Here is a 25276-nt window from a genome sequence, read left to right as displayed (position 1 = left end):
AGGACTAACAGTGTCACAATGAGCTTCGAACCGACATTCCAGGGCATGGGGGATTTGATCTTGCAAGTTTTCAATTGCGGACTGTTACGGACTAGACGCGACTAGAGACCCGCCGAACCCGTCAGGACCTAGGTAGTACCCCCCCGTTCTATAGCCTGCCAGGTGACCACTAACACATACAGTGTGGTTGTCGGTATCGTTCTTCCTCAGAGCCGATGCTCCCGAATTGCGTCCCGCGGACCTTCCAGTCAGACAATGTTCTTCTGCAGCCACTCCTTCCACTGATCCAGTGTCCAGCCAGAACTGATCTCGTTGTTCGGGTACCCATCAAATAGCACCGTCGGGCTGACGTGCACGCCCGTCAGCCGTGCGAGCTTGATGAGCACCTTGAAGTCGTTGGTCACGCCGTTGCCGACGTTGAGCGCGCCCTCGCTGTCGGGCTTGTCTGACACCAGCAGTAGCCGCAGCACCTCATCCTCGTCGACGCCCACGGAGCCCGCGAGCCTGGCCAGGCGTCGGTACGTGTCGTTGCGCAGCTCGTTGACGACGTTTGCGTCAAAGTAGTCCTTCTGCGCCTTGAAGAGCGCGTCGCTATACTCCCAGAACTTGTGCGGCGCCACCTTGATCACGGCGACGGCCGACTCGTGTACGAGCGTACTCGACGGGTGCCACGGCTGGACCTGCTGGCGGAAGATGACCTCGAGGTTGGACGCCCAAGCTGGGTTTGCGCGGACGGCGGGCACGACGTCATTGTAGAATGTGTTGAACTGCTTCGCCGAGAAGGGGCAGACGTAGTCGAGGTAGAGCTCGAGCGTGTGGGGTTGCGAAGGGATGCCGCCTGCCGGGTTGCCATTGGCGAGGGACTTAGGAGGTCCGAATGTGAGCTTGTGGGCCGCGAACTTGGGTGGGACGGCCATTGTGGGTGGTGTGAGATGGAATCCGAACGGCCGGGTTGTACTGAGCTGGCGATGGTGGGTTGGGAGTGCGGCGGTCCTGCCGGCGAATGAGGATTTCGTCAAGAATGTGAGTGGTGGGATGGGAGAAGAAAAGTCGACAACAAGGCGGCGCCGATTCAGGCTTAATATGGCTTGCGAGGGGAGCTTCATGGAGCTTCGATGGTTATCGTGCAGAGACGGTGGTGCGGCAGCAGCTCTGAGTGATGACCAAGAACCACTCCCATTGGAGCAGGTGGGGGCGGGGTTGCTCCGATTCTTTGATAGAGTTGTCCCTCGCCCCAGCTGCCGATACGTGAAGCTGTGTGAAATCATGATGCAAGCGATCACGAAAATTGTTGCTGACTGAGCTGACTGAGCACAAGACACAGACAGATCACATTGCGCAATTCCACCAACGTCATCGCGCTATCCTCAGAGACGAATGACTAGGCAAAGAAAGAAAAAAAAAAACCCCTTCGAGGCATATGGATTTGGAATTTTCACGGCTCCGAGTTTCCATCTCAGAGCATCTGTCGTCGAGCCGAGGCATGTACCGTGCTCCGGGACTCCCGCTCCCGACACTTACTGGTCTTTTGTTCGGGATGACGACCGATTGATTGGCCCCGATTTTGTTTTTGACAAATCCATCCACAGAGTTGGTTATTGTCATTCTTTCATTATTATCTTACGACCTCAACGATGTCGGAGCAACGAACAGGCAGACGTCTTGTATTGTACCTCCTTCCACTTTCTCGTCTTCCAGGACCGTCATCGCTCACTCAGGGCAAATACTCTATGCAACCGTGTTCTTAGCGACGATGCCCCGCGCGAACTCGCCAAACGTTATGTGCTGCTCAATATCGACCTCTTCGCCGAGGTTCGGTTGAGTGAAGACGGCCAGCGTGTTGCGCGCCACCCGGCCGTCACTCACCGACGCCCTGACGCCCCTCACGAAGTGCGGCACCGCCTTGAACCTACCGCCCGTGATGCGCTCGAGGGCTTCTCCTGTCTGGAAGGCGATGCAATCCCGCGGGATCTTCACCTGCACCGTCTCCCCCGTTCTCGAGTGGATGTACAGCCCGGCGGCGGCGTCGGGTGACGCTGCTAGCTCAGCGAGCGGTGGCAGGCTCGCCGATGTGTCGTTTGTGATTTCCGGTATCGCAGTCGAGGTATCCTTTTCGTCAATAAACATAGCCGACGTCAAGCCAGTAAGACACCCGTGGTCGACATGGACGCTGCACCTTCTTATGTGTCAGCTGTATATCTGTGACGTTATCCGTGGCTGGATTTGGTGTTACCAGTCATCGTCGGCGGCACCCATTTTGGAGAGCGCTTCTTGGGTTTGCGGGTAGTAGTGCAACAGGCGCGCCTTCGTCGTATTCGAGGTGCTCACGACATGCTCCAGGTACCCCTTGGGGTATGTCTGGATTTCGGATTCGGCGTATTTGTCGCATGCCCGCGCAACGAGGACAGCCGTGTCGATGATGACCCGACAAAGGCTCTCGAGGTTGGGCTTGAAACCGGGAAGTATAGCCTGAGCTGGCCATACGTTGGGCGACAGGTACTCGGGGAAGTTATCCGTGTTAAACTCGGCGGTTGACTTGGCGCAGTCGAGGGTAGCATCGACGTAGAACGCACAGTTGGCATAGTACGAACCCTTGAACGTGTCAACTTGGCCACTCTTGAGTGTTTCTTTCCCCAGCGACCACCCCGTCAGGTATTTAGCCTTCTCATTCTCGAGCTTTTCTAGTCATCTGTAAGCAAAATGCTCCGGCAGGGTGGGTTTCATTCACACACTCAGCTCTTGTTCGGGCAGGTTACCCAAGTAAGAAGCATACGACAATGTCTGGTGCCTCAAGTGGGTAAATTCGGGGGGGATGTCTTTCACTACTAATATCCCCAGCGACTCCGGCCCAAAAGCCTCCTTGAGAGTCTCAAAGGGAATGTTGCCTATAACATATGTCGCATGTAAGTCGTTGCCCAGAGCCTGCGAAGCTGTGGGATTGACCTACCCTGTCTGAGGTCGTTGAGCGACACAACAACAGGCTGTGCAAGTTGAACCATTGTGAATCTATAGAGAAACAAATTCTATACTTTCGTGAGTGAATGGAATGAGCCAGGCAACATTCAGACCATGTCTGTATCGACAAGATGGCGCGTTGCTCCCTGCTACCTAGGTAGACACCAGGTACACCCAAGGTGGGGGAGGGGACACTGCTGAAAGCTTATATAATCAACATAGCACCCTCGCCCCGGATTGGAGCATCCCATCGCCAGTTTACGTTGTAGCTCCAGCACCACTCAGCATTGGAAACCGCCGGTTATCGCCGAAAATCGTGTACCATCAGCAAGCCACCTTCCTAGTCAAGGCCCCTCTCGAGCAGGACGCCAAACACGAGAGAAAAGTCGACGATGGTGAAGCCCCTGTCGTTCAAGGGCGACAAGAAGCCCAAGAAGAGAAAGCGCACCGATGCTGAGGCGCAGGAGCGTGATGTCCAAGGTGGTGACGTTGCCCGCGCCAGCGGCGCCACGGGACAGAATGCGAACGTGAACGCCGACGATGACGACGACAGCTGGGTGTCTGCCGACGCTGTGGCGGATGTCGTTGGTCCCGTCATGTTCGTCCTGCCGACAGACCCTCCTACGGCGCTGGCGTGCGATGCCGTCGGTAAGGTGTTTACGTTGGGCATTGAGAACATTGTCGACGCGAACCCGGCGACAGCGGAGCCACACGACGTGCGACAAGTTTGGGTCGCGAACAGGATAGCCGGGACGGAACAATTCAGATTCAAGGGCCACCACGGACAGTAAGTGTCAAAGGTCTGGCATGTTGCCAATAGGAGCATGGGCTCTAACACACGGCAGGTACCTCGGGTGCGACAAAAACGGCGTCTTGTCTGCGACTTCGGCCGCGGTCTCGCCGCTCGAATCGTTCAACATCATTGTGACAGCGGGCACACCCGGCACGTTCCAGATCCAGACCCTGCGCGACACTTTCCTTGTGATCAAGCCACCGAAGCCCAACGTCACGTCGCATGATGTCCGAGGCGACGAGGATTCCATTACGTTCAATACCACCTGGCGCATCCGGATGCAGGCGAGGTTCAAGCCGCGACTAAAGGCGAGCAAGGAGGAGAAGGCAAAGGAGAAGATCAGTCGCAAGGAGCTCGAGGAGGCTGTGGGCCGCAGGCTGGAGGACGACGAAGTGAGGAAGCTGAAGAGGGCGAGGAGGGAGGGCGACTACCATGAACAGCTGCTCATGTTGAAGGTCAAGGGCAAACATGACAAGTATGGCTAAGAGCTCCGCGCGACTTGGCCGGTTTGGTAGGGAGAGGATAATTGATACCCAGGCGAAAAGAATCTCACATGGCAGAAAGAAAAGCAGTATTCGCTCGAAACTCTCTTCTCCTCTCGACCGTTTTCTTGTTCGTTGTCTTTTGGTGTTTAGCTGGGCCTCCAGGCCTTGATGTTACCGTCTTCTCCTGCAGTAAAGACGACTTGCTCATCGTCATAGAAGCAGAACGAGCGGACGAGCTCCTCTCCGTGGCCGCCGGGCAGACCGACACTATTCGATTTGTCGAATCCCCAGCCGCCCTCTGCCGTACGCGACAGGTGTACTAATTCGAAGACCTGGCGGCTAAGAAAAAGAAGGGGAAAAATCAGATTAGTTACAAGTCGAAAAGCCCATTCACGAGTTCTGGCCGGGGGGGGGGGGGGGGGGGGGTAAACTCACTCTTGCGAGCCAGCACCAACGATGGCGCCACTACCGTCAACCTTGGTTGTCACGTTGGCGATGTATTGGCAGCCGAGACTCTCCCTCGCGTCGCCAAAGTCGACAAGTGCGGCGCCCGAGCCATGGTCCTCGGCGACACTGTAGACTGCGAGCTTCTCGTCATGCGTCAGCACGTAGACCTCGGTGTTGCCGAGGAAGGAGGCGTGGTGGACCGAGCCCTGGTTCAGCGTCTGGATGACGACCTCGTCCTCGTCCGAGATACGCGTGTCGTAAATGTTAACCAGCCCATCGGTCGAGCCCGAGAGGAGGACGTGCGGCTCAGAGGGGTGAAAGCGGAGTTCCGTCACGTCGTCACTGTGAACTTCGTCGTACTGGAGCCTCTGCGCCGGACCGGCTCTGATGTCCCTATAGTTTTTGTCAATGGTTTTGTGTTCCCAGGCGAGCGAATCGGATGTGAATGGACAGACGACGTACCACAGGAGTACGGATGCCACATGGTTTTGAAACTCTGTTCCGATTGCAATTGTGCTTGTCCTAGAATCACAGGCCAAGGAAAGAACGGGCGATTGACTGGCTGGATGGCGTTTTAGTGGTCTCCGTCCACGAGCTCACCCAAGTTTGATTTTATACACCTACCTGCAAAGTGAGCAACCTGTGGCTTAGAGGACTCCCTCATATCCCAGACCGAGACCTCTCCATTTTCACCTGCAGTACAGACAATTGAGTTCTGCCAGTCGAATGTCCTGAAGCACGTCAGGTTGCCATGGCTGGTCGGGTACGACTTAACAGGGCCTTGGCCCAGTCGGGCAGGGTTGAAGAGGCTGAGTTTCTGGTCCGAAGAGATGGCACCCAGACCAGCACCAAGCCGTTGGATATCAAGAACGTAAACATCATGCGGGCTCGAGAAGTGGTGGCCATCTACACAAGAGAGGTTGTACATCTTGTCGGCAGGGGTCTGTGTCGTTTGTGAGCATGGGCCCAGAGCAAAAAAAATTCCGAGCGCTTTCAACTCACCAGACGAGACTCCTTTGATAAACACTACCTAGACGCAAAATAGCACTATCAACCTCGATCGACTTAGGGAAAATGAAGGATGATGGCTCTTTTAATTCACCTCTAGCCGGTGAGAAACTTAGCATCCAGACAGACACAAGACTTTAGTCCATAGCCAGAACCAAGTGCTAATGTAGGATAGGATAGCAGCAGACCTTTTTGATACAAACCCCCAGTATATGTAATTAAACATAGATACATCATCAGAGCACCGGTAGAATGGTAATATTCGCTGTCAGATCAATGTCCAATCACGTCTCGAGGAGTGGACTACCCTGTCCGCTCGGAGCTCCCAATTACCAACTACGTGGACCTTTGAGCCAGGCCAGCTGTTCTGAAAGCATCAAGCTGCGCAACAACTGCAACCACCAACCGACATTCGCTCACCAAAACGTGTCTTCGCGGAATAACATGTCGCGGACCTTGGCGATTGACTTTGGCACATAATATTCGTCCAAAATGAGGCGTTCTTTTCTCTGGCTCGTCCGTAAGTTTTATCAACTCTTATCTGGCATTTACTAGTACACAAGTGGTAGCTGACATATCCACAAGTGCTATTGCAGGCCGCCGTCGTCCTCTGTTCCAACGAGCAAAAGGTCTTGTACGAGCACGAAAAGAGCGATGGCGACCGCGAAGGAAAACACGCCAAGATACAGACGGATGCTCTTTCCGAACACAACACCCCCCGTCCGAAGCAGCCCGGTATGTACAATGTCGCGATGGCGGGGGAGGCTTACGACAGCGAGGACTGACATGAAACAGGAGCGGAATTGGTCGAACTCGCCCTCGAACAACTGGTCAAACTTCCACCCCGCACCTACCCAAGACGCGAACGTCGCTACACCCTCGTCTGGACGGTAGTCCGATATGTCCTCAAATTTGTACCTAGCCTTAAGGCTGCTCCGGTTCCCGGCAGCAGCCCGGTACAGGAAACAAAGGTGACTGGGCCGCTGTTGGAAGCTGTTAAGCTGCTGGAGCAATCCGCACTGCAGAACAACACTGATGCACTCTACCTTCTGGCCGACATGAACTTCTACGGCAACTACACCTATCCGAGAGACCTCAAGGTTGCCTTCGATCACTACCAGACTCTCGCGACGCTCCACGGCAACCGCACGGCGCAGTACATGATCGGCCTTTACCACGCCACAGGAATCGGCCATGTTGTTCCGCTCGACCAAGCCAAGGCGCTGCTTTACTACACATTCGCTGCGATCCAGGGCGATACCCGCGCAGAGATGGCCGTTGGCTACCGGCACCACAGCGGCATAGCGACACCCAAGAATTGCGAGATGGCAAGCAAGTACTACAAGAGAGTGGCGGATAAGGCGATAGAATGGTACCGGTCGGGTCCTCCCGGTGGCATGGCTTGGGTCGTTGAGTCGTACCGTATTGCCGACGAGCTCGGCGGTGTCTACGGTGAGGGTGCGAGTGCCTCGAGTGCAGGCATGAACGCCATCAAAGTGAGCCCTAACTCGGACGCCAATGCCGCCATCGACGACGTCATCGAGTACCTCGACCTAATGTCGCAAAAAGGCGACGCGAAGGCCTCCTATAATCTTGGACGGATCTACTACGAGGGACAGAGAGGACTAGACCGAGACTTAGATCTCGCTCGAAAGTACTTCTTCACTGTTGCCAAGAGATACTGGAAGAAGGACGGTCGTATCATGGAAAATCACAAGCAGGGCATCGAGAAGACGGCGAGCAAGGCCGCCGGATTCATCGGTCGCATGTATCTCCGAGGCGACGGCGTTGACCAGAGCTTCGACCAGTCCAAGAGGTGGTTTGAGCGGGGTATCTCGCATGGAGATGCCCAGTCTCAGCACGGACTCGGTTTGATGATGCTCCACGGATACGGAATGCCCAAGAACATCGCCATGGCTACCGATCTCTTCAAGGCAGCGGCGGAACAGGACTACGCGCCATCCCAGATCGAGCTGGGTGTTCTCTACTTGGACCAAGGTGGAGCGGAGGACGTTCGAATCGCCAACAACTATTTCGAGCTCGCTGCCCGGTATGGTCAGATTGAAGCACATTACTACCTTGCTGAGATGGTTTATAACGGCGTGGGCCGCGACAAGACATGCTCCATGGCATTGGGATACTACAAGAACGTCGCCGAGAAAGCCGAGCCTCTTGTCTCTTCATGGGCCGAGGCAAACCAAGCCTATTACTACGGTGACGAGGAGCTGGCCTTTCTGGAGTATGTCATGGCGGCAGAACAGGGGTACGAGCGTGCTCAGAACAACGTCGCGTTCATTCTTGATCCCGTTCAGTCGAGGCTCCCGCTGCCGGACTGGCTGCCACTCCCCGAGTGGCTTGGTCTCCGACACACCCGTTCTAGTCTGCTGGACAACCAAAGACTCGCTCTCATGTACTGGACTAGGTCGTCCAGACAGTCGAATGTGGACTCGCAAGTCAAGATGGGCGACTATTACTTTCATGGTATTGGTTCCGAGCCGGATGTGAACAAGGCCGTTCAATGTTACACTGGCGCTTCGGACTACTCGCAGAGCGCCCAAGCTCTCTGGAACCTGGGCTGGATGCATGAGAACGGTATCGGACTGACCCAGGACTTCCACCTTGCCAAGAGGTACTACGACCAAGCCCTTGAGGTCAACGAGGAAGCGTATCTCCCCGTCACCCTGAGTCTCTTGAAGCTCCGCCTTAGAAGCGCCTGGAACACCTTTACTCATGGCCCCATCCACTCGATTCAGGACGATCCCAGTAGGTTCCCGTTTATAGCTCCCGCGAAAGTGCTCCGGATACTAACGGATTAAGCAGAACCCAAGAAGGACTGGTCACTCAGCGAGTGGATCGCCAACTTCCTGCAAGACGATCAGTTCTATGACGACCCGTATTACGATGACATATTTGACGACACCATTGGCGGCACTGGCCCTGACGGCAACCCGCTCGAGGATGACGGCATTGCCGAGAGCCTCATCATTGTCTTCATCGCCCTGTCGATCGTGCTCCTGCTCTACTACCGCCAGCAGAGGCAGCAGCAGCACCGGCGGGAGGAGGAGGAGCAGCGCCGTCGGGATGGCCAGCCCGCGGCACCCGCGCTGCAGGGGCAACAGCAGGGCCAGGGCCTGTTTCCTCAGCCCGGTAACCCAGAATGGAACAACTGGGTCGCTGGTGGTATTGGACACTAGACCCGGTTCCCTGGCTGTACGATTACACGGATGAAGAGGCAGCTTGAGAAAGAAGACTGTAGCTGGACGAGGTAGGGGAGGACGATAAAGCATATTCAGCGCCGGCGTTTGGGAATGTCCTGGGTGTAGGACATGTATTTCTTGAGTAACTTGTTGCAACTTGCCCAGTTTTGCCGACCTCTCTTTGGATTGCACATCATCCATAAGTCAGCTGACGGACCGACTGAACGTATCAGTATTGTGATCCTGCCAGTATCGGTTTCACTGAACAGTGCACCCGGGTTTGGTCCCATTGCGCGATATATCTTCATCGCCGGTATCTTTGATATCTTTGGAGCAAGCCCGGTCTTGCTTGCCTCTCTGCCTTGTCCGTCCCGTCCCGTCCCGGGGGCGGGCGATCACCGAGCAAATCAAATTTGGGCCAAGCAGCCACACAATCCGCCCACCAAGCTAGAACGGCGACAGATGGCTTCGTTCCTCATCGTGCAACTACATGTCTTGAGTCGTTGCATATAGAAAGAAATCAAAACCTGCCATTGATATTGTGCATGATCGGCTTGCTATTCTAGTGGTATCATCTTCTGTGTAACAACCCGCAAAAGCAAGACAGTAAGAAAGGTATTAGCGACTAATAACTGGAATAGCCTAGATCCGGCCAGGGATTCGGCAATCGGGTACGTCCATAGTATTTCGGAATAATTAGAAACCGGAAAAGAGGCGCCACTTGTATAGCATCGTATGGGTGATGCTCGCCGCTACAATCATTCGAGCAACCAGAGAAAAACGGGGCCCCGGCATTTGCAGCTTGGATGTAAACTTCCAATCTAGCGGTGGGCGGGAGGGGTTCGGACAACCGTCAAGGGAGGACCCTGGGAGTTCTCCATGTTACCCGTCAACTCGGCAACACGCGCCTTGATACGAGCTACGCGAGATTCGATCGCTGCGAAGAAAGAAAGCCCTTGTCAGATCTCCAACTGGGTATATTTCGGCAAGTGGGTTCATGGTACTTACTCTCTTCTCCGCTCGTGTCGTCGTCACCGTCAGTGGTCTTGCTGTAGCCGCCGCGGCTTTGCTCTTCGCTTTGGCGTTGCGCCGCGCGCTCCGCGGCGTTCTTGCGGATCTGCGCCCATCGGTCTAACGCGGGCGGGGATCGAGGTCCGTCATCGGGCGAGGCAGGCGAGGTCTCCGTGGGCGGTTCGGGGGTCTTCGCATGTCGCGCGATGGGGGGTGGAATGGCATCCTCGGAATCGTCGTCAGGGACAAAGGCAGGCTGCTCTTGCAGAGGCCCTTGGTCGAAGCGTGAGAATTCGTTCTGAGCCTCGTTGGCATCCTCGGTATCGACTCGAGAGAGGGATTCATCAACGGACGGCTCGTACTGCGGCTCGTGAGCTTGGGTCTCAACTGGGGCTGGCTGAGGAGTCTCCAATGGCGTGGTGTAAGCCTCTGCTGGTGTTGGTGTGGGAAGGTTGGACTCTGAAGCAATGGGCTGGGGGACGGGAGAAGGAGCAGGCTTTGGCGGCTCAGGGGTTGCTGTCTCGCGCTGGAGCATACCGTTCACGTCTGCGGCGGCGTTCTCAGGCAATTTCGAGTTCCGGTTCTTATTGCGGCCAAAGAGCTTGCGGAGACCACCTCCGCCAGCCTTCTCTTTGTGAAGCTTCTTCGACCTCTTGTCCTTGGGGCTGGTATCCGGTTCCGGCGTAAACATGTTTTCCCGTCCGTAGTCGTACGAATCCTTGGGCGGAGGCAGCGGAGAGCTGCGGCCGTCTTCGAATCGGTTGGCAGGGTGAAGACCGCTCGGAGCCTCCATCTCCTTCTCAGACGGTACCCTAGGTTCGTCATCTCGGTGGTTGGGCGGCAGCGGGGATGGCGAGCGGAAACCCGATGAAGAGTTTTGCGTCAATGGGGACGGCTGCGGTTGCAAGGAGGGAGATTTGGCTGGGACTTCAGGACGAAGCTCGTCTCCGTTGGTGTGACCGTTCGCGTGCTCGTGGTCATGACTTCCGTTCCTTTGCATGGTAGAGACGCCGAGGCCGCGACCAGTGGCGTTGTTTGCCAGATATGCCTCCCGAATCGCGTCCTTGTCGTATTTGTTTGCCCACTTCATCGCCGGGGAAGCTTGACGCATGATATCGGGCTGAAGAGTCAACACACTGTTTGTCTTCTCTCTTGTCAACTCGTCTTTTCTTCCTCGGCGTACTTGGAGCATCTGCTGTTGCTCTTGCTGTTGGCGGGCCTGCAGCTGAGCGGCAGCCGCCTGGATCCGAGCTTGTTGGTCAGGTCCAATGCTCGACTTGCTGAGATTGGGATCGGCGTTCTTGTTGCCCTTCTCGAGAGCATGCTTTCCTGTTGACTTGCGACGGTTGACGCCCTTGTTGCGTCTAGTCCAGCTGAAGAATCCCTTCTTCTCAGCGATATAGGCGCCTTCCTGGGGCTCTGGGGCTGCCCCGGCCACCATCTCCTCCATGACCAACCATCGACCACGCTTGATAGCCGTCTCGATAACTGCACAGCGACCAAAGGCCGCTTTCCTCTCTTGAGTCTCTTCGGGGGCGAGGCTGCTCATCCAAACCCACCAGAAGCTCTCGTCCAGGTCAAATCGAGCAATGCTCGCCAGTTCTCCTGGCTCCAGACGATCGGATTCTAGTCTCGGGTTGTGAGACTGTGAGCTTCGTTGGCGCGCAGCCGTCTCGATGGGGGGAAGAACTTTGTCAGGAGGCAACAACATGTTCGGGCTGCTGGGGTTATCGTCCACAAAACCAGAAGAGAGGAAGTCGGCCCAAGAAGGCGTGGTCGGTCGGCCCAGACCGGCATTTCCGGCCGCAGGAGTACTTCTCAGGCCTTGGGGCTTGCGCGCAGCAGCAGCAGCAGCAGCAGCATCGTCGTCGTCGTCGTCATCTTCGAGTGCACTGGTGAAGCCGATGTCTTCAAACCGTGACCATGAGGCATCTCGTAAGCTCGTCGAATGCTTTGCGCTCGAAACTTGAGATTGGTTGGCGGACGAGATTGCTTTCAGCACACGGCGGCATTCCTCGGTCAGGGCCTTCACTGGGTCCTCGTACTCGGAAAACTCGCGGAGAGCTCGGTCTTCCTCGCGGTACTGAAAGTGGTTTGCTCGGCGTAGAAGTGCAAAAGGCGTCGGCGAGACAGCGTCGACAATCATGACTACCCTGTACGTAGACGATTGCATCAAAGACGGTTTCTGAGGGGGGTACTCAGTTTCCTGCAGTAGCTTCTGCAGAGACATTGGGAGCATAGAGATTGCGCCTTGAGTTTGTTTCTGGGGTGCCAAGGATCGAAGGTACGCGAAGAAGAGATGGCTGGTGGCGTCGGCAGCACTGCGACGAGTTAGATGTGTCGGTTGGTGAGGACGCTATTACTCACGTTGCCCAAGATTTGTAGCCACCCTCGAAGCCGCTGCCCGTGTCCTTATGCTCGAACGCCCACCATGCGGCCATCCGAGAGAGCTTGCGCCCTCCCAGACCATTCATCTTGCCATGGGCGGCGATGGCAGACAGCAGGTCGAAAAAATCGAAGATGATACACGACCGGGCGCCGTTTTCAACACTGAGGGGGATGAAGGTCTTGAAGGAGTCTCTGGCCATGTTTGAATCTTGGAGACGTGTAAGCAAGCTATGACACCATGCAGCCTGGGGGAATCAACGAGTTGATGGAAACATACCTTGCTCGCCAACCTTGAAGAGCTCGTACGCATCCCAGCCCACAACACCGCCTGAGAGGCGACTCCAGCACCATTTGACCACACCCGCAATGACCTAGCCGTACGTTAGCATGCCCAGAACGGATTGTCTTGGTGGAGGTCACGCACCATTGGCTCAGTCATGCGCAGCTCTTGCGACAAAAACTCGCCACGAAGAGGCTGGGCGCCATCGAAGAAATGTCGAATGAAGGTCCGGACAGCACTAGGGTCCGAGGTAGGCCGGAACGGCAACAGGAGGAAAGGGTGGTCAAGAGCTGTATCGGAGAAAGATGTTAGTCGTCATAGGCGCAACAGATTGCACGGAGGCAATTGCGGTGTTGGGAGTGGTAGAGGATATATGTCAAACCCACCTCGTGCCTTGAGCTCTCCGGTGCAACGCCTGATCAAGTCCTGTATCTCTTCAGGCTCGACCGTCTTCCTAGTGTAGGCGTCGTCCCATTTTGGCTTTGCGGATAGCTGGTCAGCAGCATCGAAGTTGGAGCCCTTCTTGGACTTTTTTTGCGACCCGTCCTTGGTCTTCAGGCGAGAGAAGAGGCTGGGCATGTCGTCGGTGAAGAACTGCCCTTATCGAGGCGATTGTTGGTCGGAGCGGGGAAAGGCGCGAGGATTCGAGGAGAAGAATGGACGGGCAATCGTGGTCGTAACCACCTCGGCGAGGTGTCGGTCGCAAGTCGTATGCTTGATGTGTGGACCTAAGACGCGGAAAGTCTAATGTTCGTCGTCGGTTTGGAGTTGGCGGGGTGGGCGCGAAAGCGGACACGATAGGGGAAAGTATCGTCAAGCGAGCGAGAGGTTGCGCGTTTGTCGATTCCAGTGTCAATAATACGTTGTCGGAACGGTCCCCCACGCGAGGAATTCAACTAGGAGATTGCGGTAACGGGCAATCGGCAGCCGAAGGTATTGGAAAGCAAAGGCTGGGTTTAACGAAACGAGGGAAAACCTCCAGTAGGGGAATGTAAGTGAGGAAAGAGAAAGACGGAGAGGGAGGATAAGAAGGAGAGAAAGGATGGAAGGAGAGACGGTGATGCTGATTGTGCTTTGGGCTCGGGCAAGAACTAGAAAGAGAGGCCTGCTCCTTCTCTTCCTCTGCGTTCAGGGGCAAGTGAATGGCGGGCGGGCTATTAATTGGAGAAGGAAGGGAAATGGGAATATTTGGGGGGAGGTCCCCTGGAAGCTTGGCTTCTGCCGGTGCGGTGCGGTGCCCGTCTATGGAGTCTTTTTTCTTATTTCTTATTTCTCTCTTGCCTACTCTGTACTCTTCCTTCTTTCTTTTCTCTCTTTTTCTCCTGTTTTTTTTATTTGAACCCCCCTGTTTGCTCTTTTTCGAGGTGGGTACGAGTACCTTTTGTGTGACGATCGCCGCAGGCGGGTACCTGAAGACGACACAGATGTGGCAGCCCGATGGGGAATAGCGGCAACGCAGTGAGTTAGGGGTTGTTGATGCTATTTTTTACTTGATTTCTTGTCCTGTCCGTAGGACGCCGTGCAAGCTTATGAAGGCGTCTGATGGGCTCGCAAGACCGCGGGCCCGTTGTTTGAGTCTCTACTTGTCGGCCGTGTACGGGTTTTCGGGTGATGCTAGTGGCACTCGAGCAACAGGTACTGCTGCTTGATTATCCTGGGAGAGTGGAAGAGACGGGGAGGGGCGCGACAGGCCCTGAAATGAAATTAAATCGCCAGAACGAGGACCCTGGTCCAGTGCCACGGACCACTCTCTTACTCGAGAGCCGACGCCAATGAGGGCCGCCGTCTGTTGCCGCCGACCACTTAAGAGTGAGAGTCAACGCCGACCAGTCGTCTTGCCGGTTCGCTTCAGGCACAATCTGAAGGAAATCTTGTCGGCCGGGTTGACTGAAAGCCCTCCTGATTCAGTCTTTGCTGTTGGTTAAGTACCCAGGTAGGGGGGTCTAGTTGCTTGCTGATGGTGGTGACTGAGGACTATGATCTCAGGCGAAGATGTTAGTATAGTATTGATCGGTTGGAAGAAACGGTCGAGGAGTTGCGGCGCCCGGACGACTCACAATTTGACCGAGTCACACAGACGTGGGGAGTGCGATGATGACGATGGTGCTGAGGGGGAAGTGGAGGCGGAGGTAAACCCAGGGCCAGAGCCAGACGAGAGGCGTCGGATATGATGGAAAAAGAGGAAAAGACATGATGAGATCAGAACGGCACTGGACGACGCGCAACACTCCGGTGCTAAGTTCCATGCATCCAAGCTAATGCAGAGCAACTCATGCAATGCCTGCTACTGCGAACAAGAAAACCTCGGACGAAAGAGACGATGCAGCAGGTCTGGTATCGGCTTCATCCTCATCAGTGAGTGAACAGATCGAATGGATGGATGGAACCGTCTCCTTCTAGCCATGCCAAAGCCAGGATGCGTCCTCCTCTGAGCATACGACTGGCGGTCACAGAGTCGGGTTGCCCACCCCCCTCTATTTCTCTCCGACTGATGTGATGATTAGAGCCTTTTCGATGTTTCTTATCCACAGTCCTGTTGGAGAAATGTAGCCGGCCTGGCCTGGTGCAGCCCATGAATTACATGAGACACCATGTCCCTCTCTTGTTGCTTGCTGCTTGGGGTGGCCAAGCGTGGAATCCCCATCTGTCGTCCGCACCTTAATCGAGCCCCGGTACATATCCGTTAGCTCCGTCCGCCCTGCGTTGCTACCTAAGGTAGGTCGGTAGGTACAGAGCATACTTGGGGGAATGAGCGGAGCCCAGAGTTTGCACGCTACTCAAAAGGCACAGTCAGTCCACATACAATGGGAAGAAGGGGATGGAACGGAATGCACCTTGTTGGTCCGCCCTCCCCCGACCAGAGCTCTTCCCCCAAGAAAGGAAATGTGTTAATTGAAATAAAAGCCCCAGCATTGATAGCCTCTGTCATCGCCCCTCTCCCTTCCTGGGCCGTTACCTCACTCTGTCCCTTGGCACTCTAATCGAGTGGGGGTAGACCCTGTCTTCGTCTCGTTTCGGACTTTGCCTACTTTCCACACTTTGTCTAGGTCTAGAGCACAGCTGCACAAGCGTAAAGTAACAAAACTATATCGGCTATTCTGTCGTCTACAGAGACTCACCGTCGTTGGACCGAGTACATGTTATCTCTAAAGGCACCCGTACCGCGGTACCACGAGTTGCATCTCCAACGTTTTGGTGCCACTTTGATCGAGTTCATGTCTCACGGCAATCTCTCGACTGAAAAGCAACAAGGCATGACTTACGATCCACGGATGCTCACCCGGCGAGGCGCGTCTCGAACCTGTCGCTCGCTTCTTGTAAGTCGTCCGGCGCCCGCGCATCCGCCCCACCTGCGCGTCCCGGCTGGGTAGACACAACACGGCGCCAATATGCGTCAATGAAGCAGAAGAAACAAGAACTAGACCAACAGACACCTTCGGTAGTGATTGATGCTGGGAAAGAAACTTACAGACAAGAGGCGCCATCACGGCAGACACCGCTCTGGATTGGACGCCGCAACAACACCACAGCCAGCGCCCTCTGCTTCCGGACCACCTCATCCGCGCCTCCCCAGGCACCCGGCGCACCCAACTCGCCAATGTTCCGATTAGTAGGTTGGGTTGATCCTATGTGAAATCGCCTCGTTGCGCATGAGTTGGTCGGTGCCAGCACATCCCCGTTGTCGCCCCATCCAGAACCGGGTCTTGTACACATCCACCGAGCCGAAGACCCCGCCCGGACAGGCCATTGGTTGTGCCCTGTGCGCTTGATCGACGTGCGTTGGCATTGGGCTAGGGAGGGGGATGGGTGGTTCTGTCAAAGCCTGACAAACAGCAGCATTCTCATCACTTGCATTGGGCGTTGGGCGCCGTACCCGTGCCTCATCGCCGTTGGTCGTTCCAGGCCTAGCATGTGTTCCAATGACGGCATCTCGCTACCATTGATTCCACCTGCGTGGCCGTATCTTTGGATGCCGGGGGAGTGACAAGTATGATCGAGGTGGCCACGGCCTCGTTTAGCAGATCACGATGATGCGATGTGAGAACACGCGCATGGAAGCTGGTGGGCATGACATGGCAACATGCGGCTCCCTCACAACACTCCACCGGCGACCGCGGCGACGCTGAATCCTCCAGATGCGTCCCATTTCGCCCGGTGAGCTGGAGTATTGGTCTCCTGGCACCTGCGCATGAACACAATCTGGACGTTCCAAGGGTTTGCTGGCCTGTTCGCGTTTGTTCCGCCGGCTCTGAGTGGTCGAAGTGGGATGCGAAACTCTCCTCTGGGCCTTCCTTGGGCGGAGACTGGTCGTGCTGCCGATTGATCAACATCAGAAGTGTCTGTCCAGACTCCACAAAATCGCTAAACCACCACAATTATCGGACGATGTCTCCGGGCACGGAGGTTACACGAAAGGAAAAGAAGGGGGGGCGCCGGCCGCCTTTGTCAGTCTCACAGAGAGAGCTCAGGGGTGTGTGTCTTGTACCAGCCGCCAGAGTGACGTTTTCGAGCTATAAAAAAACCAAAGAGAAACAGCCCCAGGCCTCTAGGAAACAGTTGCAGCCACCGACGCTGCGCAATTCGTTGCATCCAGATCTGTCAACATATCTCAGGATACTGTGTGTGTGGTTTTGGAACTCCTTTTCGTCCGCCGACAGGCGGCGTGGCGCTGCACCCAATCTCATCCTGCTCCAAACCAGGCAAGAAGACCCTGAGACCCCGATGAATGACGTAAGCTCCAGCACCCGATTGAGACTTCGAGATGACTTGTGGTCTGTGGAGCGCGATGATGCAGCGTGCCTAGCAACGCTCAAACACCAGCCGGGAGACACGTGTCGATTTGACAAGCATGTAGAAAAGGTTCAGGCTTGCGGTCGGCTCACACGCCTTCAGTAGATTAACTTGAATAAATAGAAGCCTTGCAAACAACATGTCCAGTTCCATTGTTCTTGGAGTTCGGGAGGCCATGTCGTGCTTGCCGGCCAGCATGATCCGTATCGGCGTCGGGACCGGAGCCGGAAAGCGCAGTGGGAAGTGGAGTATACACCGGAAAACAGATACGTGGAAGAAGACAAATGAAGCGGTAAAGCCTCCCTAACCGGGACACGAGCCCGTGTTATTTTATTTCAACAACGGCATCGGTACCTCTACTGCCCCTCTTCACCTCGATCGGCTATAAACACATGGTTTCTTAACGTTATGCAAAGTTCTTTCATTCCGCGCGAGGCCAAGTCATCCAGTGGTCGGTCTAGCATGCATCTAAGCGTGATCTTTCATAATTCTGCGGCAGGTTGCATCATCTAGGGTTTACAAGTCATCATATCATCCAAACCACTCCTAGTAGATGGCCCGAATAAAGCGGCGGTTCCGACCCCCACCCTCATGTCATTCCAATCATATTCCAGACAGAACGCCAACCCGATTCTGTTCCATCTCATACTTTCATTAAGCCGTCTCGTCCTCGGTCAAATCCTCAGGAACCTCCTTAGGCAAGGTCTTGACCTCCGTCTCCTTCTCTATGTCGACCTTCTTCACTTCATCATTATTATCGGTTTCAACGGTCTTGGGCTCCGCGACCGTCGTCTCAACCTTCTTGGCCCCGCTCAGGTCCCAGTCGATCTCGGCGCCAGCGCCGTATCGGGTTACCAGCCACTCGTTGGCCTTCTTGAAATGCCCGCAGTCGAAGAAGCCCCTGGACGCGCTGAGAGGACTTGGGTGCACACTCTTAAGGACCAGGTGCTTTTTGGCATCCACCTTGACAACGCGCTTGCCGGCGGGGGTGCCCCAAGCCATGAAGACTACACCGCGGGACCGCTTGGTGGCGACGAGGTCAATGACCTTTTGGGTGAAGCGCTCCCAGCCGCGGTTCGCGTGCGAGTTGGCCTCGTGGGCGCGCACCGTCAGGCAAGCGTTGAGGAGGAGGACGCCACGGTCCGCCCAGGGGGTCAAGAGACCGCCCTTGTTAGGAGGCGGGGCAAAGGTCGGGTAGTCCTTTTTGAGGGCAATGTACATGTTCTTGAGCGAGGGAGGCGCCGGGGTAGGTGGGCGGACGGAGAAGGCGAGGCCATGAGCCTGATTGTGGTTGTGGTAGGGATCTTGGCCGAGGATGACAACCTTGACGTTGTTAAAGGGGCAATGACGGGACCTGTGCTTCTTAGTAAGGACTGGGTTGTGCCACAGCGGCAGATTGTTGCAGGGTCAAGAGGAACATACCAAGAGTATACATCCTCCTTCGGCGGAAACCACTTCTTCCCGGCATCCGATTCCCTGTTCAGAAAGCGCTTGAGGTCGAGGAACTCCTTGCTCGTGACCTCGTCCTTAAGCAGCGCCAGCCAGCTCTCGTGCAACGTGTCGATCTCGAGTTGCAGCAGCTCCTTCTGCTCGGCTGTCAGGCCGGCGACCCACTTGGCCTTGTCGAACTTGATGGCAGGCGAAGCGGCCTCAAGTGGTGGTGCGGCCGCGCCGCCCGCCTTGGCCACCGGTTTCGGGGCTCCGAAGAAGGACATGATGCTGCCATCCTGCTTGGGCTTCTTATTATCGGCGGCCGACAGCGTACCGGCCTTGCGTTTGAGGGTGGACATAACGACGTGGGTTGAGGGGTGGAAGGAGGATGCCGATATGCGAGGAGACACGAAAGGGAGGCGGTGACGTAGGAGGAAGGGTCTTGGACCTCGCTGAGAGCTGACAGAGAAAGGTTGTGAAATTGGGGAAGCGAATTCGGTCAATTGTGATCGTTGTTAAGGGAGAAATGTTTCAATGGGTCATTAATGGGAAACACAGGCTTAACTTTTCGAGAAAGAGTATCCGTACAGTGAGAAAGAGAGGCGATGTGGATGGAGGTAGATGTGGGGGGGAAGAGGCTGGCTCTCCAGGAGGATTGTAATCGAGATTTCCTGGGCCGCCTGGGTCTAGTTCCAAGTGCCGGTCTGGTCTGCGGACCGTCGCGTAGAGACGCGCTACCGCCTACCAGGAAGAAAAGAAAAAAAAGGCGATTAACGCGTATCACAGGCCCGCTATTCTGGCGCGTCTCGACGGGTTTAAGTGGTTCAAAATGGACGGGGAACTGGCCGGGAGCTGCAGCCCTGCCGTGGCCCCGGCTGCTTGGCGGAGCGTGTGGGTTGCCCCTGAGATTCCATCTATTTTCCATTCTTGGGACGGAGTGTTGACTTCATTTGCTCGAAAAGGCACCTCCCCATCCATTCGTTATTGGATACTGAGTCCTGTCACCCTAAGAGTCTCCCGTTTGGGTTGAAACTATCTTCATCTTCAGGGCCCAGAAACGAGATTTCAAGGTGTCCACTTTGAAGAGAGTTATCATTACATTTTTATCTAGACATACACGTTTTTTGTTTTGTTTCCCAGTGTCGAAACCAGACCGCCACAATGCCTTGTTGGCGTGCAAACTCCAGGTCCAAGGTCTCTTCCCCTTTCGTCAATAGCAGCCCGCTCAACGCCCAACAATGCTCGAAATAGAAGAGTTGTGATGCTTCAATACTTAGTCCATGTCCCTTCTGGACTTCTCGTTCACGCCCCTGAACACCCGCTTGCCGACCTCATAACTGCTGATCATGATGGCGCAGGCCGGGGCGACCTTGAGGGTCCGAGGGATCCATCCTTTCCATAGACCCCCGATTCCCTCGGTCGTGAAGATATGCCAAAGCAAACGCACCATAGAGCCTTGCTCAGCTGCAGCCGCCTTGGCCCCTGGGGCCTGACGTGGGGAGTCACGATAGACTTGCGTTCTAGTCTTGCCCACGTCGAATGGCATCGTCACCATCGACGCAAATCCGCCGGACACAGCACCAGCGATGAAACTGTCCGTCATGGTTTCCGTGTGATTCTCCTGGCTCTGAGACCGGCGTCGTGCCTGGGTTCGCGAGCCTCTGTTGTCCAGCGTCCGGCCGCGGCGGGTCTCTCGCATGTCGGTCAATTTGCCCCGGATCGTCTCGTATCCCCACCAGTACAGGCCCGAGAAGGGCACATCCCTCCACAATGTCAAGGTCAGTCCTCTCCACAGGGAAGTGTAGCCGCTGGTGCCGACCATCTCCTTGATGTCTCGGAACGCGTTTGCGAGATGGCCCGTGGTCGAGTTGCCGGTCGATGCTTGCATTCGTGTGCGGACAAGCTCGATCGGGCTCACGGCGGCGGCAGCGAGGATGCGGGCTCCCGCGCCGGCGACCAATGGCGCGGTATCGTCATTGAACTGTTGCGCAATCGGACTCTTAGTGTTGTATCGCAGCCAGTCGTAACCGGTAAAGTAGATGATGTTGCCGGGAATCGTCATTAGCAAAGTTGGGGAAAGGCCCCTCCAAAGGCTAGTGAACCCCTCATTCCGCGCAATCTTCCTCAATCCGTCCATGGTAGAGCTGATTGTCTTTCGTTCGACTTCTTCGACGGCACAGTCGGCAGCCGCGGTGGCCGCGACGCCTTCTGCAGCCCGAGGTATCGCAAGGCATAGCTCCGAATTGTTGTTCATGAAGAACACTTCCCGACAGCATGCGGTAACTCCGAGGTTGGACGTGTTGAATGTTTTCAGGGTGTCGGTCGTCATTGCAAGCCTTGAGAAATCGACCGTCGGCGGCGTGACGTTTTGGGATTGCCATCGGATTCGGACAACATCGAGCGGCGTCACTGCGCGGACTTGTTAGCAAAGGCAGGCGAACTAGAGTGCAAGTGCAGTAGGACAGGAGGGCTCACCTAGAAGCGATGTCAAAAGACTACCTGACATGGCCGAGATCATCTTTTGCGGCGCCGTGATATCATCATCGCCTCCTCCGCTGCCGGTATCCTTGGGCGGAACTATGCGCGCCATCGGAAAAGAATCATCGGGGTCGAATCTGTCGTGGTCCTGACCTCCGGTGGCCTTATGGATGGCAGTCATTGAGGACCAGCGTGCATGATCGGAGAGATCGGAACTTGGAAAAGATGCTGCGGTCATCCGGTCGGCAACTTGGGTGGCGCGACAAGGAGGAAAGTTGTGGGCAGAGAAAGGTAGGGGAGGGGAAGAAGCTCTCACAAGCCTTTTTTTTCTCTCTCCCTTTTCGTGTTGGTGACCGAGCAAGTGGAAGAGGGAGGAGGCCGGGTGAAATTGGTTTACCCCGTTCGCCAACGTCGGCTCGTCATGACTGCGAAATCGGGTGCGCGCTCCGACTTCTGGCCCTCCCCCAAAAATTTGCCGGAGATAATGAAATGAATGGGTGGCGCGCCGGGGCACCCTGCTGGCCGAGCCGAGCCCCAGAGCCGTTTAGGTGATGTCACGGACAGAGCGCCTGTCCCAATTGGCTGGACCTGATGTGGATCCATCAGTGCGCCACAAAATGTCACCGATAAGCACCACCCCTAGTGGGGACCTTACACGCCGACTGACTCCAGTTTGGCGTGCTCTGCTTACAATACCAGTCTTGATGATGAGTGGACGGCTTTTGACTACATCTCTCATCTCGCAGATCCGCTGTTAAAGCATTTAGAACCCCAAAATCGCCACTCAATATCAGCACCATCAAGGTACATTTCGAAGGCCCTACTAGATGTCGCTATCATAGCATCGACGGCCTGCTAGCCCAGCGTTTCTGGGCATTCCTGTTTCTCACCCTTTCCGCCAATCATGACGGACCAGCCGCCACAGCTCGACTCGGAGCTGGAGTCATTCCGGCAGCAATGGCGCTCAGAGCTCAACACAAAGAAAACTATACCGGAATTGCAGACCTCTCAACCCAGACACAAGGCACCAGCATTTTCCAAGCCATCCGCCCCCGCAGAGAGCTCGAGGGTCGCGGCCGCAAAGAGATCTCAACTGGAAGAGGACGAGGAATATGCCCGTTCTCTGGTTTTCGATGAACCAACGCCCTTACCTTCAGGGCCCAGTTCGGTGCAATCCGCACCGCAAGAGTCCAAGGAGCTGGTATCGGCCCTGGACCATTTTGAGGAAGCCGTGGAGAAGGAGGCCATTGGGAGTTTGGGCGACAGCTTAAAGCTGTATCGCAAGGCTTTCAGGGTAAGTAAGACTCCCTCTCAACCGGACGGAATGAGCCGCTAAATTCAGCTTCAAGATGGATAGCAGAGTGGATTTGGCATACAGAAAGAAGCATTTCCCTGCCGCCGCGGCGAAAGTGGCTCAGCCGTCAGCGTCGGACGCTCAGGCTGCTGGGCCAACTGCGGCAGGCAAGCCATCAGATGCGCAACAACAGACCATTGGCGAACTGATTGCCAGTTTTTCCGGCCTTTCCGTAGCAGCAGCACCTCCGCCCGTGGAGGGAGACCCAGAACCGCCCTGCCCTATCGCGGAGATGCCCCAGGAGATTCTGGTTCACATCTTTAAGGACGTTGCTGTCCTCGACGTCGGAGACTTTGTTCGCCTTTCGTTAGTGTGCAAACGTTTTGCTTATGTCGTCGCCACCGAGCAACAGATCTGGCGCTGCGTCTGTCTGGGCCCGGAATTCGGCTTCTCTGGGATGCATTACCATTGGCAAAGAGGCGTTTCCTGGGAGCCCCTGGGGCAGGAAGAGGACACGACAGACCTGGAGTACGTCACCATGGAGGAGTTGGCGCGACGCCGCTGGGACGAAAACGAAGCCACCACCTTCGCGCTACTGTCGGATATCTACTCGTCGTCGTGGCAGAGCATGTTCAGACACCGGCCGCGGATTCGCTTCAACGGCTGTTATATCAGCACCGTCAACTACATCCGCCCGGGCCAGGCGAACGCGAACCAGATCACATGGAATAGCCCCGTGCATATCGTCACGTACTACCGGTATCTCCGCTTCTTCCGCGACGGCACCGCCATCAGCCTCCTCACCACCGACGAGCCTGCCAGCGTCGTACACTATATGACCCGTGAGCTGCTCGAGCAGCACCGCGGCGGCGCCGCCGCCCACCTGCCGTCAGTCGTCATGCAGCACGGCCTCCGCGGGCGGTGGCGGCTATCTTCTGCGCTGGACCACCCGGACGCGCCTCTGAACGAGACCGAGGGGGACTTGTTCGTGGAGACGGAAGGGGTCGGCGTGAAGTACACGTATAGAATGTATCTGGAGGTGCGGAGCGCGGGGAAGGGGAAGGGCGCGCGGAACACGAAGCTCATGTGGAAGGGCTTCTACAGCTACAACAAACTAACGGATGACCTGGGCGAGTTCGCGCTAAAGAACGGCAAGCCCTTCTTCTTCAGTAGAGTTAAGAGTTACGGTGTCGGCGAGTGAGTTTTCACTTGAGCGGTAGACGAATCAAGTCGAGGCTAGTGCGAACCTTCATTTCCGTCGCCTTGAAGTTTCAACACTCCTGCTAAGCACCTCCCACACCAGCCTCTACTCTTTACAGCTTTTTCTTACCATGCACTTCCTCTCCTTCATCCACTCATCACCTCCTCGTGCCACTCGCATCGGCACCTCTCTTAGATCCCTCCCCCCCGGAGATCTCCACAATTCGCCCGGCCGCACTCTCCGGGTCCCCGCTCCGTCCCCGATATCGCGTCGTCCGCACGCCCTCGCTGCGGCGTGGCGCCTCCCAAATTTAACACGCCTGGCGACATCGGTATCGTCTTGCGAAACACCTTGTTGGCGAAGCATTCTTAGCTCGTCAAGAAGGGCCTCGACGCTGGGGGAGGGCCACGAGGTCCTGCTCGACAGGGCCTTGGGATCTCGTCGGAGCTGGTCCCAAACTTACGAGGGATGGGTAACAGCTTGTGTCTCACGAGACGAATCCGTATGTGTACCCTCGTCTCCTCTTAGAGCCTGCCCAATAATCAGCCTACGCCAGTTGCGCAAGGGTGGCATGGGACGCGGACGACGAATCAGTCCCCTGAATGAAAATGTGAAAAGCTCACGCCGAGCCCTTCGATAACCCTTCGCAGAAACAGCTCGAGCAGCCGCAGCGATGAGCTTTGCATAATTTGTGTGGTGACCACTGTGGCGGTGACCGAGTTCGATAGACCATCTTGCCCGAGGGGCCAGTGATGTGTTACAAAATCTGGTTTTCTTGCGATCAAGCTAGAAGCCAGATAGATACCAGCCCATGTGACGCTGACTAGTTGGAATCGGGCTCAATTTGGCGTATTGCCAGAAGCTGTTGACTGCCGTGGGGTTATGGTGTTTGGAATTCAGGCGTTGTTTACTTAGGGGCATACCTTTCAATCCATTGGTCGGTCTGCGTGAGCTCCTCGAAAAGCATGCTGTAGTGCGATATGCCATAGTCAAAGCATGTCGGAAATTTTGTCAAGTTTCAGAGATGATGGAGGAGCCGATTGTTCTTTCACCTGAAAGACTGGGTCGGACGTTATTCGTCGTTGCCTTCTGGTTCTCATCGAAGCATACATTACTGCCTATGCAAGGGCGCGCAGAGTAGTTTTGGGTTTGTAAATGCATCAAGCAAAATGACAAATCGCTACATGGAAAACGCCCCGATACCTCGCAGGATGCTGATGTTGTTCAGCCCATCCTTTGCCCAGTCGCAAGCCCCTTATCCCAATGATGTGTGAACAGAGAGATTGAAAAGTACACCAAGTGCGAACGAAGTCTAGACGAGATATGGACACGACACCTCGTCAGCTCGTAGTGGCGGTAATAGATGCGCGAAAATGCAGTGATAAATGTTTAAAAGTAGCCCAGGGTATCAATATCGCGGGTGTATGCCGTAGACCAGGGCGGGTGAAGACCGCAGCATGGCGAATTCAACAAGGAATTCGAGGGCCGGCGTACCGCAGACTACACACGCGGTCGTC

The 25276-nt window shown here is 55.6% G+C and overlaps 10 protein-coding genes across 10 annotated transcripts; 3 read left to right on the top strand and 7 right to left on the bottom strand.

Moving 5' to 3' along the window:
- Positions 1-248: 248 nt before the first annotated feature.
- On the bottom strand, positions 249-917 carry CH63R_05756 (uncharacterized protein; the record flags this gene model as incomplete). The annotated part of the gene is made up of 1 exon (XM_018300731.1): positions 249-917. The coding sequence occupies one exon, from the start codon at positions 915-917 to the stop codon at positions 249-251; it is 669 nt and encodes a 222-aa protein (XP_018158581.1).
- Positions 918-1728: 811 nt separating this feature from the next.
- CH63R_05755 (uncharacterized protein) lies at positions 1729-2127 on the bottom strand (the record flags this gene model as incomplete). Its single annotated transcript, XM_018300730.1, has 1 exon — positions 1729-2127. One exon carries the CDS (start codon positions 2125-2127, stop codon positions 1729-1731), a length of 399 nt encoding a protein of 132 aa, XP_018158580.1.
- Positions 2128-2229: 102 nt separating this feature from the next.
- On the bottom strand, positions 2230-2999 carry CH63R_05754 (uncharacterized protein; the record flags this gene model as incomplete). The annotated part of the gene is given in 3 exon segments (XM_018300729.1): positions 2230-2681; positions 2733-2930; positions 2948-2999. 3 exon segments carry the CDS (start codon positions 2997-2999, stop codon positions 2230-2232), a joined length of 702 nt encoding a protein of 233 aa, XP_018158579.1.
- Positions 3000-3347: 348 nt separating this feature from the next.
- On the top strand, positions 3348-4233 carry CH63R_05753 (Frg1-like family protein; the record flags this gene model as incomplete). The annotated part of the gene is made up of 2 exons (XM_018300728.1): positions 3348-3742; positions 3801-4233. The coding sequence occupies 2 exons, from the start codon at positions 3348-3350 to the stop codon at positions 4231-4233; spliced, it is 828 nt and encodes a 275-aa protein (XP_018158578.1).
- Positions 4234-4379: 146 nt separating this feature from the next.
- CH63R_05752 (WD domain-containing protein) lies at positions 4380-5608 on the bottom strand (the record flags this gene model as incomplete). Its single annotated transcript, XM_018300727.1, has 3 exons — positions 4380-4572; positions 4669-5242; positions 5305-5608. 3 exons carry the CDS (start codon positions 5606-5608, stop codon positions 4380-4382), a joined length of 1071 nt encoding a protein of 356 aa, XP_018158577.1.
- A 572-nt stretch (positions 5609-6180) lies between these two features.
- CH63R_05751 (Ubiquitin-protein ligase sel1) lies at positions 6181-8882 on the top strand (the record flags this gene model as incomplete). Its single annotated transcript, XM_018300726.1, has 4 exons — positions 6181-6208; positions 6274-6423; positions 6484-8451; positions 8509-8882. 4 exons carry the CDS (start codon positions 6181-6183, stop codon positions 8880-8882), a joined length of 2520 nt encoding a protein of 839 aa, XP_018158576.1.
- Positions 8883-9706: 824 nt separating this feature from the next.
- CH63R_05750 (Morphogenesis protein) lies at positions 9707-13143 on the bottom strand (the record flags this gene model as incomplete). Its single annotated transcript, XM_018300725.1, has 6 exons — positions 9707-9822; positions 9894-12217; positions 12264-12492; positions 12562-12655; positions 12709-12854; positions 12951-13143. 6 exons carry the CDS (start codon positions 13141-13143, stop codon positions 9707-9709), a joined length of 3102 nt encoding a protein of 1033 aa, XP_018158575.1.
- Positions 13144-18009: 4866 nt separating this feature from the next.
- On the bottom strand, positions 18010-19145 carry CH63R_05749 (Uracil-DNA glycosylase; the record flags this gene model as incomplete). The annotated part of the gene is made up of 2 exons (XM_018300724.1): positions 18010-18709; positions 18778-19145. The coding sequence occupies 2 exons, from the start codon at positions 19143-19145 to the stop codon at positions 18010-18012; spliced, it is 1068 nt and encodes a 355-aa protein (XP_018158574.1).
- Positions 19146-20059: 914 nt separating this feature from the next.
- On the bottom strand, positions 20060-21502 carry CH63R_05748 (Mitochondrial carrier; the record flags this gene model as incomplete). Its single annotated transcript, XM_018300723.1, has 2 exons — positions 20060-21195; positions 21262-21502. 2 exons carry the CDS (start codon positions 21500-21502, stop codon positions 20060-20062), a joined length of 1377 nt encoding a protein of 458 aa, XP_018158573.1.
- A 666-nt stretch (positions 21503-22168) lies between these two features.
- Positions 22169-23759, top strand: CH63R_05747 (F-box domain-containing protein; the record flags this gene model as incomplete). Its single annotated transcript, XM_018300722.1, has 2 exons — positions 22169-22558; positions 22614-23759. 2 exons carry the CDS (start codon positions 22169-22171, stop codon positions 23757-23759), a joined length of 1536 nt encoding a protein of 511 aa, XP_018158572.1.
- Between the last annotated feature and the right edge of the window lie 1517 nt (positions 23760-25276).

Source organism: Colletotrichum higginsianum, chromosome 4 (assembly GCF_001672515.1).
Source record: "Colletotrichum higginsianum IMI 349063 chromosome 4, whole genome shotgun sequence".
Classification (NCBI taxonomy): domain Eukaryota; kingdom Fungi; phylum Ascomycota; class Sordariomycetes; order Glomerellales; family Glomerellaceae; genus Colletotrichum; species Colletotrichum higginsianum.
The sequence above is the reverse complement of the archived record's forward strand: the minus strand, read 5'-3'. Positions and strand labels throughout refer to the sequence as shown.